A 15,015-nucleotide genomic window follows, 5' to 3' on the forward strand; every position below is an offset into this window, starting at 1 on the left:
ACCACTCCCAGATGATTTGAGATAAATCTTAAATTGATTCCCGCATCACAAATGTGAATAAATGATACTGTAGGAGTTTGATTGAAAAGATAAATTATGTTACATTCATGCAATGATATCTGATCTTAACAAGACTTTAAAGCTAATTGAAATTCAATTCTCAAGCTTTCCATTAAAGATTTAATACCAGATTACTGTACCACAGTGATCGGGAGAATTTTAATATTTAATTTATTGGTCTTTTAATTTGTCTCAGTTCAGTTGAAGCTTTCTTAGGTGGTGGGCTGGAGCATCATTTTGGATGATTTGATAGAGTAGAGCTTCCCGCTCTGAGGCCTCCAGTAGATCCCTCTTCTTCTCTCTGGTTTGGATTTGGTTCTGGGCTTGTTATATTTTCCATTTAGATTGTTTTCTCCACATATGTCATTCCACCACCAGCCACCTAAAGAAGACAGACATGTGGTTTAACTGGATAAATATCTAGTAGCTGTTAGATTTTTCCACAGTTATTTTTTTATTTCATATAACCGTTATTATATTGTAGATGCATGTATCCCAGTACTCATTATTCTGTGTGACTCATATACACCATCAACATAGTGAGGAACATTCCCGGTAAAATAGCTGAACCAGAATTAACACTTGAAACTACAATCAACAGATTTTTTGTCTTTGGAGAGAATGCCTGCTTTAGACTAGTATTTTAAAGAACATATTATAGGTGATAGCTAAAGCCATAGGGGATGCTTTGAAGAAGAATCACTAATGAGATACCTGAGTAACTTCCTGGGCAGTGGAGCTGCCCCTTTGCTCTATGATCCCATGTAGAAAACATCAGGTCTCTGTGCTCTGGGAGGGCCTTGGGGATACTGCCAGCAATCTCAGTCACATGTAGCGAGTAGTTGGTTTCGTGATTGCCCAGGTGAAAGGTGTATTCAGCATAGTGCTTGCTGTCTTTCCAGTCTTGTAGCTCAAGTCGTAAGATGTAGTTAGACTGTTGAACTATAGCATAGATCTTCTCTAGGCCCAACCAAAATTCTCCTAAAGGAAAAGTTAGGGGAAAAAAAACCCCTATGTGATGTTAACTACAGATCAGGTCCTAACTGACTTGTTTGTAGTATGTGGGTGTGTGTGCCAGGGTCTCACTATTTAGCCCAGGCTGGTCTCAAAGATGATATCTTCCCAACAAAATGCTGTGATTACAAAGTATGTACAATCATTTTCCGTGGCCAGTTCTTGTTATTATTTTCAGTTTGTTGATGTAAATGAGTTTAGTTCTGATTCCTGGATTACTTTGAAATCTTGTAAAGCATTTATATTATTAGTGTTATGGTGTGTGCTTACAATGCTAACACTTGGAAGGTTGAGACAGAAAGGATTGTTCTTTAAAGTCTTCCATTATACAGAGCTGTTTGAGTCCATCCTGGACATGGGACCCTAGCTGAAAAACCCAAATCCTTTCTAAGCCTTATATTAATACAGAGCTTTGTGAAACTCACGTCTGTATCCGGGTATATGCTCTGTCCCTCCCTTCCTGTCTCCTTCTGTTTTTTATCAGTTAATTGATCTGTCTGTCTGTCTGTCTTGTTTTCTTTGAGTTCTGGCGACTGAATCTAACTTCATGCATGTACTGAGGAAGACTTTCCCGCTGAACTATATCCCCAGCATTAAGTGTGGCCTTTTCTCCCTCAATGCTAATTAAGTCTGTATTAAAATCTTGTCTTGATTAACCCAACTTTATTTCAAAAATATATTTTACAAAATGTTTTATATATGGCACATTACATCATTACAGATATTTTTAGGTTTGGTCATTGAGAGAGTAGTATCTCACCTGTACCTCCTTAAGTATATAGACACCACTTTGCCATCAGCTGCCCATTAATATAGCCACATTCAGTCAAGAGAATGCTTTTATATGTCCAGTTTTAGATAATAGTGATAGCATTTTTCTCAAATGTGAAGATTTTTCATAGAAAGAATCTAATAAATTTAAAAATAAATTTGAATGTTCTGTTAATAGTATTTTTCTCTATAATTAAAACTGTTTTGGGATTTAAAACAGTGGTATTATAAGTAGATCATTATACAACCTATATTGAAATGTTTAATGACAAGAATAAATATTATTGCTATTGAGTTAGAAAACTTCAGTTTGGGATTATGAATGGAATAATTATTTTCTAATTAGAAATAAACCAGCATTCTGAACTGTGAGTCCTTTATTTAGTGTTAAACTCAATCCCAGAAGAATTAGAACTGCAAAATACCACTGAATGGGCCCTCTCTTTAGAGATTTAAGTAGTGCCATGAATAGAGAATTTAAGAAATAATAAAGCAGTACTGAGTCTTAAATATTTTTTTTTTGGTAAAATAGCAGATGATTTCTACTTTATAAGTGAATACTACACATTCACAAATATAATGTGCTTTTTGATTTTAAGTATCTGTTTATTTTGTATTCTTTTGCTTATTTTTAGTTTTGTTTTACAATCAAAATAGAATATCATTCTAGAGCATTCAGAGAACCACAGTTCTGTAGTATATATTTATAATACTGAATAATTAAAATTAGTATTTAAGTAGTTAGACACCGTATCTCTGACAGTGACCCTATAGTCAGACACCGTATCTCTGACAGTGACCCTATTCCTTCTAACTCTTCTATTTTTGTAGTTTTATGACTTTGTGTGTGCTGCTGGGGGTCAGTCCCAGTGTTGTGCTAGTCAAGTGCTCTGCCCCAGCACATACCTCCAGCTCCATGTAACCGGGGTTACTTTGTGTTTACGATATCAGTGAAAGAGTGCTATAATGCTATCTTTGTGACTCCCTTGTAGCATTGCCCCTCACTAGAGCCGATGGTATGTACTGTTGTCCTTAATAACTATTATAATCATGAGCTATAGAATTAAATTTCAGCAAGCATACATAAGAGCAGATTGTAATAGTGATAAGTACAATTAAGATAATTGCAATTGGTAACATGTATAATATTTACCAATCAGTTTTATGAAAGCTGGGATTTGTTTTTGCTTATTGTTACATTTCCACAGCCTATTTTATAATTATTTCTTCATTTATAATTTTTTTTTTTTTTTGAGAAGAGATCTCAATGTGTGGCCCAGACTGGCCTTGAGCTTTCAATCTACTTGCTGCGTCCCCCACCCATATGCACTATGATCTCAGGCCCGTGTCAGCACACCCAGCTAATACTGTTAAATCAACAGATAGATGAATGATGCAAGGAAATCACTTTACCATCAAGATTCCCAAAGCCCTTTTTGTAATTTTCCCATGTTTCGTTGAAGTTTTGTGAGCCATCTTTCCGGTGTTGAATTAATGTCCATGGACTACCTAGAAAGTGCGAATGAACATAGTTATTTTTTGTAGATTAAAGTTGACAGGAAAAATAACCTGTTTTGAATTTGGTTTTAACTTTGGCTTTGTGAGTTGATTTATTAATTAGGTACTATGTAGTTAAGGTAATATACTTTATCATTTATTATGATCCCAGATTTGTGTGAATAATCCTGTTCTGTGAGTCGATTACGGGTTAGTTTTGGTAATAGTTAATGAGTATCTTGAGTTCACTCTAACCCATTTTCTGCTTAGGTGGGTTTACCTGATTGGGTATCACAGTAGACATTAAACACTTGAGAGTTGCTTGGTCTAATAGTATACACACCACTTGTATGTTCACCTCTGTTATAAATGGCAGAGCAGTCAGCAGGAAGGTCTAGAATTAACAGACATTATTATGTAACAGTATTTAGGAATAGAAGTGTCTTTCAAGCTTGCAGTTTACTACTACTTCATGGAATTGGTATGAATGTTCAGTAATATTTATGCTAAACCATGTTTATTGGGTGAGAAACTATCCAAATAACATTAAAGTAACATTTTCAACTTATTTTAAAAGAAATGGAGAAAAGGAGAATTTTGAAAAGCATTATCTTGTTAGGCATAGTGGGAGTACTAAGGAGCAGAAGCTCAGTACAGGGTTTGCTTTGTAACTAGAAGCCGCAGATGTGTGGAAATGGACCGTACAGGAAGAGTGCTAGTAGGTGGTTCTCCTGTGTGAATTACGGAAACCAAAAGAACTCTTGGGAATATATCATTTTCCAGCAGTTTGGCTGGAAATAGTGATTTTGTTCCCTGGAACTTTTACTTTACCTGTGAAAAAGTTTATGCAGATAGGAAAGTAGAAGTTTTGAGTAGAACTCCACGATCTTTTGGGTTTTAGAAGTGCATGGTTTTTCTGTACACATGAATATATCTTGTTTGTTGCTTTAGAAAGTAATCTTTTTAATAGATTTTGTTTTGTTTTGTTTTGTTTTGTTTTGTTTTGCAGTCTCACCTTAGCTTGGGCTAACCTGGTACTAACCCTGTAGTTAGGCTGGTCTTGAACTCACATTGGTTCTCCTACCTTACCCTCTCAAATACTGGGATTACATCGGTGAGCCACCAAGCCTTGACTAGAAAGTCATTTTTAAATATGACCTTTGTGGCTTTCCATAAGTCTTATAACCATGAGCTTATTCCTTTTTTTTTTTTTTTTTTTTTCGAGACAGGGTTTCTCTGTGTAGCCCTGGCTGTCCTGGAACTCACTCTGTAGACCAGGCTGGCCTCGAACTCAGAAATCCGCCTGCCTCTGCCTCCCAAGTGCTGGGATTAAAGGCGTGCGCCACCACCGCCCGGTGAGCTTATTCCTTTTCTATACTTGTAGTATCATTTTATATCTATGAGATTAATAATTCCATGTTTTAATATCAGCTTCATATCTTAAGAATGTCATTTATAGTGTTAAAATGTATGAAAGGAAGAAAGAAATGAAAAAAGAAAGGCAAGCAGAAAGAAAGAAAAGGAAGGAAGGAAGGAAGGAAGGAAGGAAGGAAGGAAGGAAGGAAGGAAGGAAGGAAGGAAGACAACAAACCAGGATCCAATTAAATTGAATTTGGTGATGGCATTTGGTATATATAACTTTTTACTCTTATCTAGATCAGATCAGGTCTTTTATTTGTTTGTTTTTTGTTTTGTTTTTTCTTTTTTAATTGGATATTTTATTTATACTTCAGATGCAATCCCCTTTTCCCATTTCCACCCCACCCAGGAACCCCTTATTCAATTCCCCCTCCTCCTGCTTCTATGAGGATGTGCCCCCACCCACCTTCCCACCCAGGAATTCCCCCACACTGAGGCATCGAGCCTTCACTGGACCAAGGACCTCCTCTCCCACCTATGCCTGACAAGGCCATCCTCCCTACATATACAGCTGGAGTCATGGGTCCCTCCCTATGTGCTCCCAGGCTGGTAGTTTAACCCTGGGAGCTCTGGTTGGTTTGTATTTTCACTCTTCCCCATGGGGCCTCCAGCTCCTGCAGCTCCTTCAGTCTCTCTCACTCCTCCATTGGGAACCCTCCCCCACGCCCCCATGATCAGTTCAATGGTTAGCTGTGAGCATCTGCCTCTGTATATTTCCGTCTCCTTAGAGGTCTGCCAGAGATCAGGTCTTAAGAATAGGGAATTTTATAGAGAAAACTGGCCAAATTATCTTACCATCTTGTTTTGTATTTTTTGTTTTGTTCAGATGAATAGGAGGAGTAGTTCTTGGTGCTCTTGATTTAGAGGAAAGAGAATTTTCTGTGGGTTCTTGAATACCAGTCTTTCTGAGCTGATAAAAGAATATAAATCTACTTTTAAAAATGCTATTGTATATATAATTAGGGAATACTGGGTAAGTATATCAAAAGTACAATTCAGTGGAAAGTGTTTACTGAGCATGTGCAGAGCCCTGACCCCGGTTCTACAAGCAAGCAAAGAGGAATAAACAGCACTTCCCAGCATGGACAGACATTCTATTCTTGGGACATTTAATCAAGAGGATTATTTAATAAACAACAAAATTAAGAGAATGAAGCAAATGAAACAAGAGAGACATTGATTAAAAGGAAAAGAACCAGTAAGGCTATATACTTTGCTTAAAATAGTTGGATATATTCTCTTTTCAATGGTGTGAATTACAAACTTAGCTAATTTTATTTTCTTGTGTTTGCTGAATATGCTATTGCAATAGTCAGTTCCAAAATAGTGAGTTCCTACAATGTGTTTATACAGTATTCTGTATAAAGGTTTTTAGTAATTAAAGTAATAGAAAAGAATCACAGGTTCACAGATCTTCCAGTTTAATTCAGGGATAGGCAAGAAATAGCTTTCTATTTATGCTAAATATAAAGATATTACAGAGGGGGAAAATAGTGTAGTAGCTTTGGGGGGAGATTTTTTATTTTTTATTTATTGGCCTGGGACAGCTTCACTGAGCATTTTGTATTTCATAAAAGTATATAGGAAGTGCAGATGCTAGGGGGAGAAAACCAGGATTCTAGACAGAGACCACACAGAAGGAGGCCTTGGGGAGCAGTGTGTTTATGTAGGTGAGGAATAGCAGGGAAGTTAGTGAGATAATGAAGGGCCAGGTCATCACAGGTTCTAAGACTGACTATGAGCAAGATGGAAAGCTGTGTAGACTAGGCTTTGAGCAGAGCAGATTCATGACCTGATTTAAAATTTAATAAGATCATGTTAATGGAATCAGTTATGGATCGCCTGCCCTCCCAGTTCCACGAGACAGACTGCTGTGTTCTTAGTAGGATGCTTAGGTTAGTTGCTTAGTTATACAGAAAGTTTTGCAAGCAGATGGTTAGCTGGGAGTGCTGTCTTAGCCCATGTTTACGTCAACTGGTGCAACAGTCTGACAGCATTAGACTACTTACTTGATTTTCTATTTCTTTTATCTGAATGTGCTGTTGACTTAATCGTTTATATTGTTCTTCCACACTCTGGAGGAGTTCTCTTATGCTGTTATCTTGCTGTTCTACAAAACTCTGCACACAGATTGTAGTTTGTTTAAATGTTTTCTGTCTTTTTTGTTCACATTTTATTTACTTGTAACCGTCATATAACTTTTAAACTAGTAGTGGGTTAGAAAAGTGAACATTGGCTGCCATTGTCTTATGCTTTTTTCAAATAATATACACTTTGCTACTGTATTTAAAAATTGACACATCTAAAACTTTCTGAATTTTATTTAAAGTAAAAGAAACAATGTTTCAAAGGCATTAGAATATGCCATTTACTATATTAATCTATTTTTGTTCATGGAAGAATAGTTTTTAATTTAATTTAAAAAATAATCACCTCTAGTATTTATCAATAGCATAATAGTTGAATGTTACAAAGTTATTTAATTGTATGAAATATAAGTTTTAGCTCTTTTCAAATATAATGTTAGGGAAGCAGAACCTGAACTGAAGTTTCAGTAGATAATTTTATTTCTTAAAAAAAAAAAATTCTTGGAAAAAATAAGTGTGTTAATAATCTAGCAGAGTATCTGAAATAGTGTATCTTTAAAATGTATTTTAAAAAGTCCACATTGAAAACAATCAGAATGTTGTGATTTCTACTTACTTTAAGTGATGTTACTTCTGGGTGCTCCTGAGCCCCAGGTGGGTTTTTAATTAAGTTGGTTAGCTGCTCCTCCAAAGTCCTGACCTTGTGTTGAAGTGCTGTCTTCTCTTCCAGTAGACTTTCAAGCTTTGAGTTCAGTTCAAGTGACATACTCTTCACCTCTTCATTTTTAGCTTGTAGTTTAGATGTGGTTCTTCTTAGCTCCTTTTCTTCTTCTTTGATTTCATTGGTTTGAAGTGATAGATCATAAAAAGACTGATCAAATATGTTGAGCTTCTGAAATATGTCGTTAATTTGTCCCTTAGTCTTATGGACAAAATCTTTAAGGCCATGTCCGAGCTGCAGGAGGCCATTGGCTAAAATTTTGACATCATCCAACATAGCAAATCTTGATTTTGGCTCTGAAGGTACAGAATCAAATGATGAAAGGTCTGGATCAACTCTGGATGCAATTACTAGAGGAACAACAAAAAGGAATAGTTTAATTGTGTGCATTTTTTGTGGCAGTCTTTCAATTTCAAGCAATTTGGAACTTCTCCCTCCTGTAAGGAGACCAGGACCTCTTGACTTTATATACACAGCTATTTGCTGCATACACACAAGGTTGGCAGGTGAATGGAGTTAACCATTAAGCTGTGCTAACTTGCACGAATGTAACCCTCCCCCATGTTGAGCTAGATCAATGGCAACTGAAATCAAGGAAATGAGCAACTAACAGGAGATAATTTTTAAAATTGTTAGAATAGTTAAATTTACTGTATTGACAATTATACTTTCAGTATTAAGGTATTTACCCACTTTTAATTTTTTCTTACTATAAGAGATTTACAAATAAATCTTAATTTTTGATAGATTAAGTTTGTCATTAAAATTGAGGAAAAATTAAGCATCTGTACCCCTGGTTGTAGTTTGTTTATCCTGTAAACAGCCACCATTCCCCAAGTCTCATGTGAAGCCTTTCCAAGTTCTTCAGGTAGTGCTGTGGCTCTCACTGCTGTAGCTTCTGTTTCTGTAGTCTATATAAGCTAGCATATAACTATATATCTGCTTGTCACTAGAACTATTGCTTAATGTCCTTATTTCACATGTCTTAACCATTCTTGCATGTTAATCACGAAATCCCGACATAGTGTCAATAAAGTTATTTTCCCCCCTTTCCATGGTTTTCATGTCTATATGTCATAGACATACATAGATGTATGTATGTGTGTATAAATATATGTAGATAGATGCATGCACACACATGTGAAGTAGCAGTAGACATGTGATTATTTGAGTTTAAACTAGAATTAAATCCCAGTGCTTCCAGTAGCAGAGATTTGACCATCATATCCTGAAGTTTGTGAGCTTAGTAACAATTTTCTTACTTTATACTTTAAAAAATTTAACAAAAGTAAAGATTAATAGTATGTTTGAGGGTAAATGTTCCATTGTCCTCAATTGATGTTAGAAGTAAAAATTATAAGAACTTAAGTCATGGGTAGTTATCCTTAGTTTTAATACAAGACATTTGGAGAATTAACATGATTACTAAAAGTGTGACTTCTGGACTCACACTGTTGTCTGGTTCTAAAAGATAGCGCTAGTGTTTTGGCTTTAAACAGTTATTTAATTTCCCCATTTATTCTCATTTATTGGGATAACTGCACTATGTAATTTGTAGCTTTGTTTTGTTTTGTAAGACAGTCCAGTCATGTATCCCAAGCTGACCTCAGATCTGTGTGATTCTCCTACTCTAGTGCAGGGATTACAGGCATTTACCACCATGCACTGAGATCAAGTCCATAGCTAAAAAAATAATTTATGTGTATGGGTGTTTTGCCTTCATGTATATCCGTGTACCATGGTAGGTAAGATGATAACATTGGATCCCCTGGAGTTAGAGAAGGTCAGCCACCATGTAGGTGCTGAGAGTCAAACCCAGGTCCTTTAGAGAATAGCCTGTGCTCATATCTGCTGAACATCTTTCCAACCCCCATATGTATAGTTAGCTTTTTTTTTGCAAAGAAAAAAAAATCAATATAAAACATTTTAAATTAAGATGTCAGGCAAAATTTTACAAACTGCACCATTTCTAAAATTCAATTCGTATAAATTCCCATTCCTGTCATAAAATGGAAGTTCTCTGTTGAGTAAGTATTATAGGTTTGACTGTAATGTTTCTTTAGAGATACCAGTTAAGTATTGGTTGTGAGCATGATTCTAGAGCAGGAGCGCTGATGTGGAATCTCAGCCCGCTGTTCTCCAGCTCCTCCACCCTTGGTCACATCATTTACTCTGTTTCCTCTTTAGTTCAGTGGAGATAATACTTTACTTAGGGTTGTGAAAAGATTAAAAGTACTTTCAAATCACTGGAATCTTTCTTGCTGTCTAATAGGCATTACATATATCAGCTATCCCTTGTAATTAGAAACAATATGGTTACACTCATCGAATTTATTGGAAAAGATTAATGTTGAGATGATTTAGACATTGAAATTCTCTGATACTTAGGTTTTAAGAGGTTTGTTCTCTTGAATTTTGGTTAGGAATTGTATCTTTTGATTAGCCTAAGTATGTGTGTGTACTTTCTCTTTTTGGGATGTGTATGTGGGTGGTAGTGGGGCTTGAACCTAGAACCTTAGCATATAAGGCAAGCACTTTTTCACTGAATAAATCCGCAGCCCTCTCTGTGTACATTTCCTTAAGTATGCATTACAAAATTATATAAATACTTTTGGCTGAAATAATAAGCATGTATGTACGCATCCACTTAAATACAAAAACAAATCAGTTTTGTATTGAAGTGTATTTGAGCTGAGAGAACAGTCACATTCTCTTCGTTCATGGGAAGAGTTAGTGATCCTTGGTCATGCAGGGCATATTTCGAAACTTTTCTTAACTAAGCTGTCAACTTTTGTGGTTTAAAACTATTGACCTCGGAATTCCATCCACCTAATTGAGGTACATGATGAGCCAATCTCTCTACTCTGTTACACTATACATTTTTTTGTAAATGATTATTAATTTGTATCTTAACTCCTTTGTACTTTGCCTTGTGACTTATGGAAACATTAAATATTTATGGTTCAATAAGAATTTCTCATATAACAAGTGTAAAACATACATGTAGCAGATGCAAATCCCTTTAATATAGTAGCTTCCTTATTTTAGAAAGGGACTATGAAGGAGGGACCCTTTTTTTAAAAGAAATTAATTTTGTTTTATGTGCATGAGTGTTTTACTTGCATGTATGTCTGTACAGTTGGACATCAGATCCTATAGGACTGAGTTAGAGACTGTTGTGGGCTGCCATGTGGGTGCTAGGAATCAGACCCAGGTTCTCAGGAAGAATAGCCAGTGCTCTTAACTGCTGAGCCATCTTTTCAGCCCTCCAAAAGAGGCCCTTTAAATAAAACCCCGATCAAATATAGCAAGAATCCCAATGAAAATAAAGCACTGTTAAGCAAATTTAATACTTAATTTAAGAATTCCTGTTCTAAGAGTCACTATACAAAGTTTCCTCGGTATACAGGATTCTAGGACACACAGCAGCTTTGACATGCTTACGTTCCAGCAAACTACAGAGACTGCTTGCTTTCCCAAGAGTATGCAATATTATGATAATAGGGCTTCCAAATTAAAAACCAGGTATTCTGGCTCTTTAAAGAATAATTTTTTTTTTAATTTTATGTATATGGGTGTTTTGCTTCCTTGTATGTGCCCCACATGTGTGCAGTGGCCAGAAGAAGGTATCGGATCCCATGGATATTGGTTACCTTGTAGATAAGTGGAAGACTAATGTAATATGTTTGTTAGAAATACTTGAAAATATCTGAGAAAAATATGTATAAATAGTAATGCTATGAACTGAAGAAAAGAAAAATACTAGAATACTACATTAGTTCCAACCTTTCTCTGATCAGAACAACATCAGTTAAACAAATGTTTAAAGTAAGAAGTCGGGGTCAGAGCTCCTTTACCACAGTGCTTGCCCGTCATGAGTGATGCTCTGGGCTCCATTCCTAGCACTGCATTATTTTAGTCTATTTACAGGTATTTTTGTCTCTTTAAGCTACATGTTCCCCGTGACCAGACAATGGCTTTTAAATATTACCCAGGTTTTGATCATGGAACCATCATTAGTGGGTGTGGGGAGTACCCCTGTTGAGGTTACCGGATAGTTTTGTAGAGTCGTTTCTCATCATATGCTTCTCTGGGTTCAGGATGGAATTCAGACTCTTAGGCTTGCAGAGCATGCTCCTTACCAACTGAGACATCTCATTGGTGGTGTGTGTGTATGTGTGTGTGCATGTGTGTGTGTGGTGTGTGTGCATACGTATATGTGTATGGTATGAGTGTTTTGTGGTGTGATTATATGTGATTGTGTGTGGTATGTGTGTGTGATGTGTGTGTATATATGTGTGCGTGGTATCTGTAGGTGTGTGTGGTATGTGTATATGCCTGTGTGTGGTGTGTGTATGTGATAAGTGTGTATGGTATGTGTGTGTGGTGTGTGTATGAGTGTGGTGTATGTATATGTGTGTGGTGTGGTATGAGTATGTGTGGTATTTGTGTGGTGTGTGTGTGTGTGTGTGGTGAGTGTGTGTGTATGTGTGTGTGTGCTCACAGCATGTTGCAGGTTAGAGGACAACCAACAGCAGTAGTCTACACCCCTTCCACCTGCAGTTGCCAGTTTAGTGGCAATTGTGTTTACCTGCTGAGCCATCTCAGCGGTCCAGATCTTCCTTTGATTCCCTGTGGCTTAACATTTTGTATAATATTTATGGGGTGATCAATAAATATTTCAGTTGGCTAGTTGTAATCATCTTTGATTTCTCCTTTTTATTAAAACTATGTATGCTATATGGACCATGCTAGCTAGGTTAACTAGTTAACTAGTTAACCCTCTTTAAATTGCCTTGTACCCTTGTATTTTGAGTACTGTCCTCCATTTCATTAGTATTTGTGAATGAATGCTTTTTAAAAAAGACATTCTTATCTCTTATTGGAAATTTTATGGTTTTTCCCTATTAAAAATATTTAAAGTAGAAAGATATTTTTAAAAACTCCTAAATCCACCTGTGCTAGTATTTTAGAAATACAGTTTTGCCTACCTTCTCTCTTTTGCTTCCCCCTTTCTTGATGACCCCCCCCCCCCCGCAAGAATTTCTCATCAGTGTGATAGTGACACTCCACACCCCTGCTCTGGAGTCTCTCCTACCTGATCCTTTCTCATCAGTGTGATAGTGACACTCCACACCCCTGCTCTGGAGTCTCTCCTGCCTGATCCTCTTCCATCAATAAATACTGCTGCACATTGTCAAGAAAGTCCATAGGAATTAACCAGTCCAATAGACTGAATAGCCTTTATCCAGAATGCTTGAGACTATAACTGTTTGATAGTTTGCGATTCTTTAGAATACTTGTGTATGTACTAAAATATCTTGGGGGCTAGAACCAAAGTCTAAGTGTGGAATTCATTTATGGTACATATACATAGTGTGTGAAGGAAATTTATGCAATATTTGAAATAATACATTGGTTTTTTTAAAAAAAAAAAAAAAAGAAGAAGAAAGAAAGAAAAAAGCTTGTGTCTACTGAACTATCAGATTTGCTGTGTGATGCCAGACTTGGAAAGTTTCATTAAAAAAAAAAAAAACAAAAAACAAACAAAAAAAATGTAGGCATAGTCCCACACACCTTTAATTTTGAGAGGCACAGGAAGAAGCAGGGGCTGGCACTTCTGTGTTTTTGAGGTTGGCTTGGTCTACATAGGGAGTTCCAAACCACCCAGTGTTACATAGTAATATCCTGTCTCAAAAAAATAAAATGAAAATAAATTTACTTGGGCACAGGGGAAAAGTTCCTGAACAGAACACCTGTGGCTTATGCTCTAAGATCAAGAGTTGACAAATGGGGCCTCATAAAACTGCAAAGTTTCTGTAAGGCAAAGGACACTGTCAAATAGGACAAAACGGCAACCAACAGATTGGGCAAAGATCTTTATCAATCCTACATCTGATAGAGAGATAATATTCAAGGTATACAAAGCAAAGAACTCAAGAAATTAGACTCCAGAGAACCAAATAACCCTATTAAAAAATGGGGTACAAAGCTAAGCAAAGAATTCTCAACTGAGGAAACTCGGATGGCTGAGAAGCACCTAAAAAAATGTTCAACATCCTGAGTCACCAGGGAAATACAAATCAAAACAACCCTGAGATTCCACTTCACACCAGTCAGAATGGCCAAGATCAAAAACTCAGGTGATAGCAGATGCTGGCGAGGATGTGGAGAAAGAACACTCCTCCATTGTTGATGGGATTGCAAGCTGGTACAACCACTCTGGAAATCAGTCTGGCGGTTCCTCAGAAAATTGGACATAGCATTACCTGAGGACCCAGTTATACCACTCCTGGGCATATACCCAAAAGATGCTCCAATGTATAACAAGGACACATGCTCCATTGTGTTCTCACTGAGGCCAGAAAAAACAGCCTAGTTAAGGGAATGGGTTCCACAGGCAGCAGCTTTTGGGATAGGCCCTGCTCCTGTTGTTCCTGGCTGAGCTGCACATCTGCTACCTATATGCAGGGGCCTAGGTCCAGCTCATGTATACTCTTTAGTTGGTGGTTCAGTCTCTGGGTGTTCACAAGGGTCCTGGTTAGTTGACTCTGTTAGTCTTCCTGTGGACTTCCTATCTCCTTGGGGCCCTCAATCCTTCCCCCAACTCTTCCATAAGAGTCCCCAAGCTCCACCCACTGTTTGGCTGTGAGTCTCTGCATCTGTCTGAGTCAGCTGCTGGGTGGAACCTCTCAAAGGACGGCCATGTCTGCAAGCATAACTGAGTATCATTAATAGTGTCAGGGATTGGTGCTTGCCCATGGGATGGGTCTCAAGTTGGGCTGGTTATTGGGGGATGATCATTCCCTCAGTCTCTGCTCCATCCCCCTGCACTTGTAGGCAGGATAAATTTTGGGTCAAAAGTTTTGTGGGTTGGTGTCTCTATTGCTCCACTGGGGTTCCCACCTGTGTATAAAAGGTAGCCTCTTCAGGTTCTGTGTCCCCACTGCTGTGAGTCTCAGCTAAGGTCACTCTCATTGGTTCTTGGGAACCTCTCCCATCCCAGGTCTCTGGCATGTACTGGAGATGTCTCCCCACCAACCCCAAGCAGCTGCAGACTCCACTCATTCTCAAGGCCATCTGGCCATCTGCCAGGTGTAACTCTCATTTTTAACCCTTTATTCATGTGCTTTTGGTTGAATTATTTCTCTTCTTTATATTGACAGCAGGAACTATCAAATTGTGTAAGATACACAGTTATGAACTGGAAAGATGTCTGATACATGCAGGGTAGAATATAATTATTTTATAGTAACTACTTGACTCTATTGTACCTTTTATATTATAATCCGCATACATATATATATGCACATTTTTATATAAGTTGGTATCCAGCTTATTTTTTGAGACAGGATTTCACGCTGAGCCTACAGCTCAAGTGATTAGCTTAGATTGGATGTTGACTAGGGCCTGGGGCCTCCTGTCTCTGTCTGCCAGTGCTGGTAT

The 15,015-nt window shown here is 37.3% G+C and overlaps 2 protein-coding genes across 9 annotated transcripts in view; one reads left to right on the forward strand and one right to left on the reverse strand.

Annotated features, from left to right (window-relative positions):
• Dock7 (dedicator of cytokinesis 7) overlaps positions 1-15,015 on the forward strand; it is a 190,758-nt gene that overhangs the window by 82,005 nt on the left and 93,738 nt on the right. The window lies entirely within an intron of this gene.
• Angptl3 (angiopoietin like 3) lies at positions 209-8,016 on the reverse strand. 2 transcript variants are annotated; one of them, XM_034502698.2, is made up of 7 exons: positions 7,465-8,016; positions 6,771-6,881; positions 5,557-5,671; positions 3,623-3,736; positions 3,259-3,354; positions 775-1,041; positions 209-442 (listed from the first exon to the last, which is right to left on the reverse strand). In XM_034502698.2, exons 1-7 carry the CDS (start codon positions 7,957-7,959, stop codon positions 273-275), a joined length of 1,368 nt encoding a protein of 455 aa, XP_034358589.1. In that variant the 5' UTR covers positions 7,960-8,016; the 3' UTR covers positions 209-272. The 2 variants fall into 2 exon arrangements, with proteins under 2 accessions (XP_034358589.1, XP_076790744.1); XM_076934629.1 differs by lacking the exon at positions 6,771-6,881.

This window comes from Arvicanthis niloticus, chromosome 5 (genome assembly GCF_011762505.2).
Source record: "Arvicanthis niloticus isolate mArvNil1 chromosome 5, mArvNil1.pat.X, whole genome shotgun sequence".
Taxonomy (NCBI): domain Eukaryota; kingdom Metazoa; phylum Chordata; class Mammalia; order Rodentia; family Muridae; genus Arvicanthis; species Arvicanthis niloticus.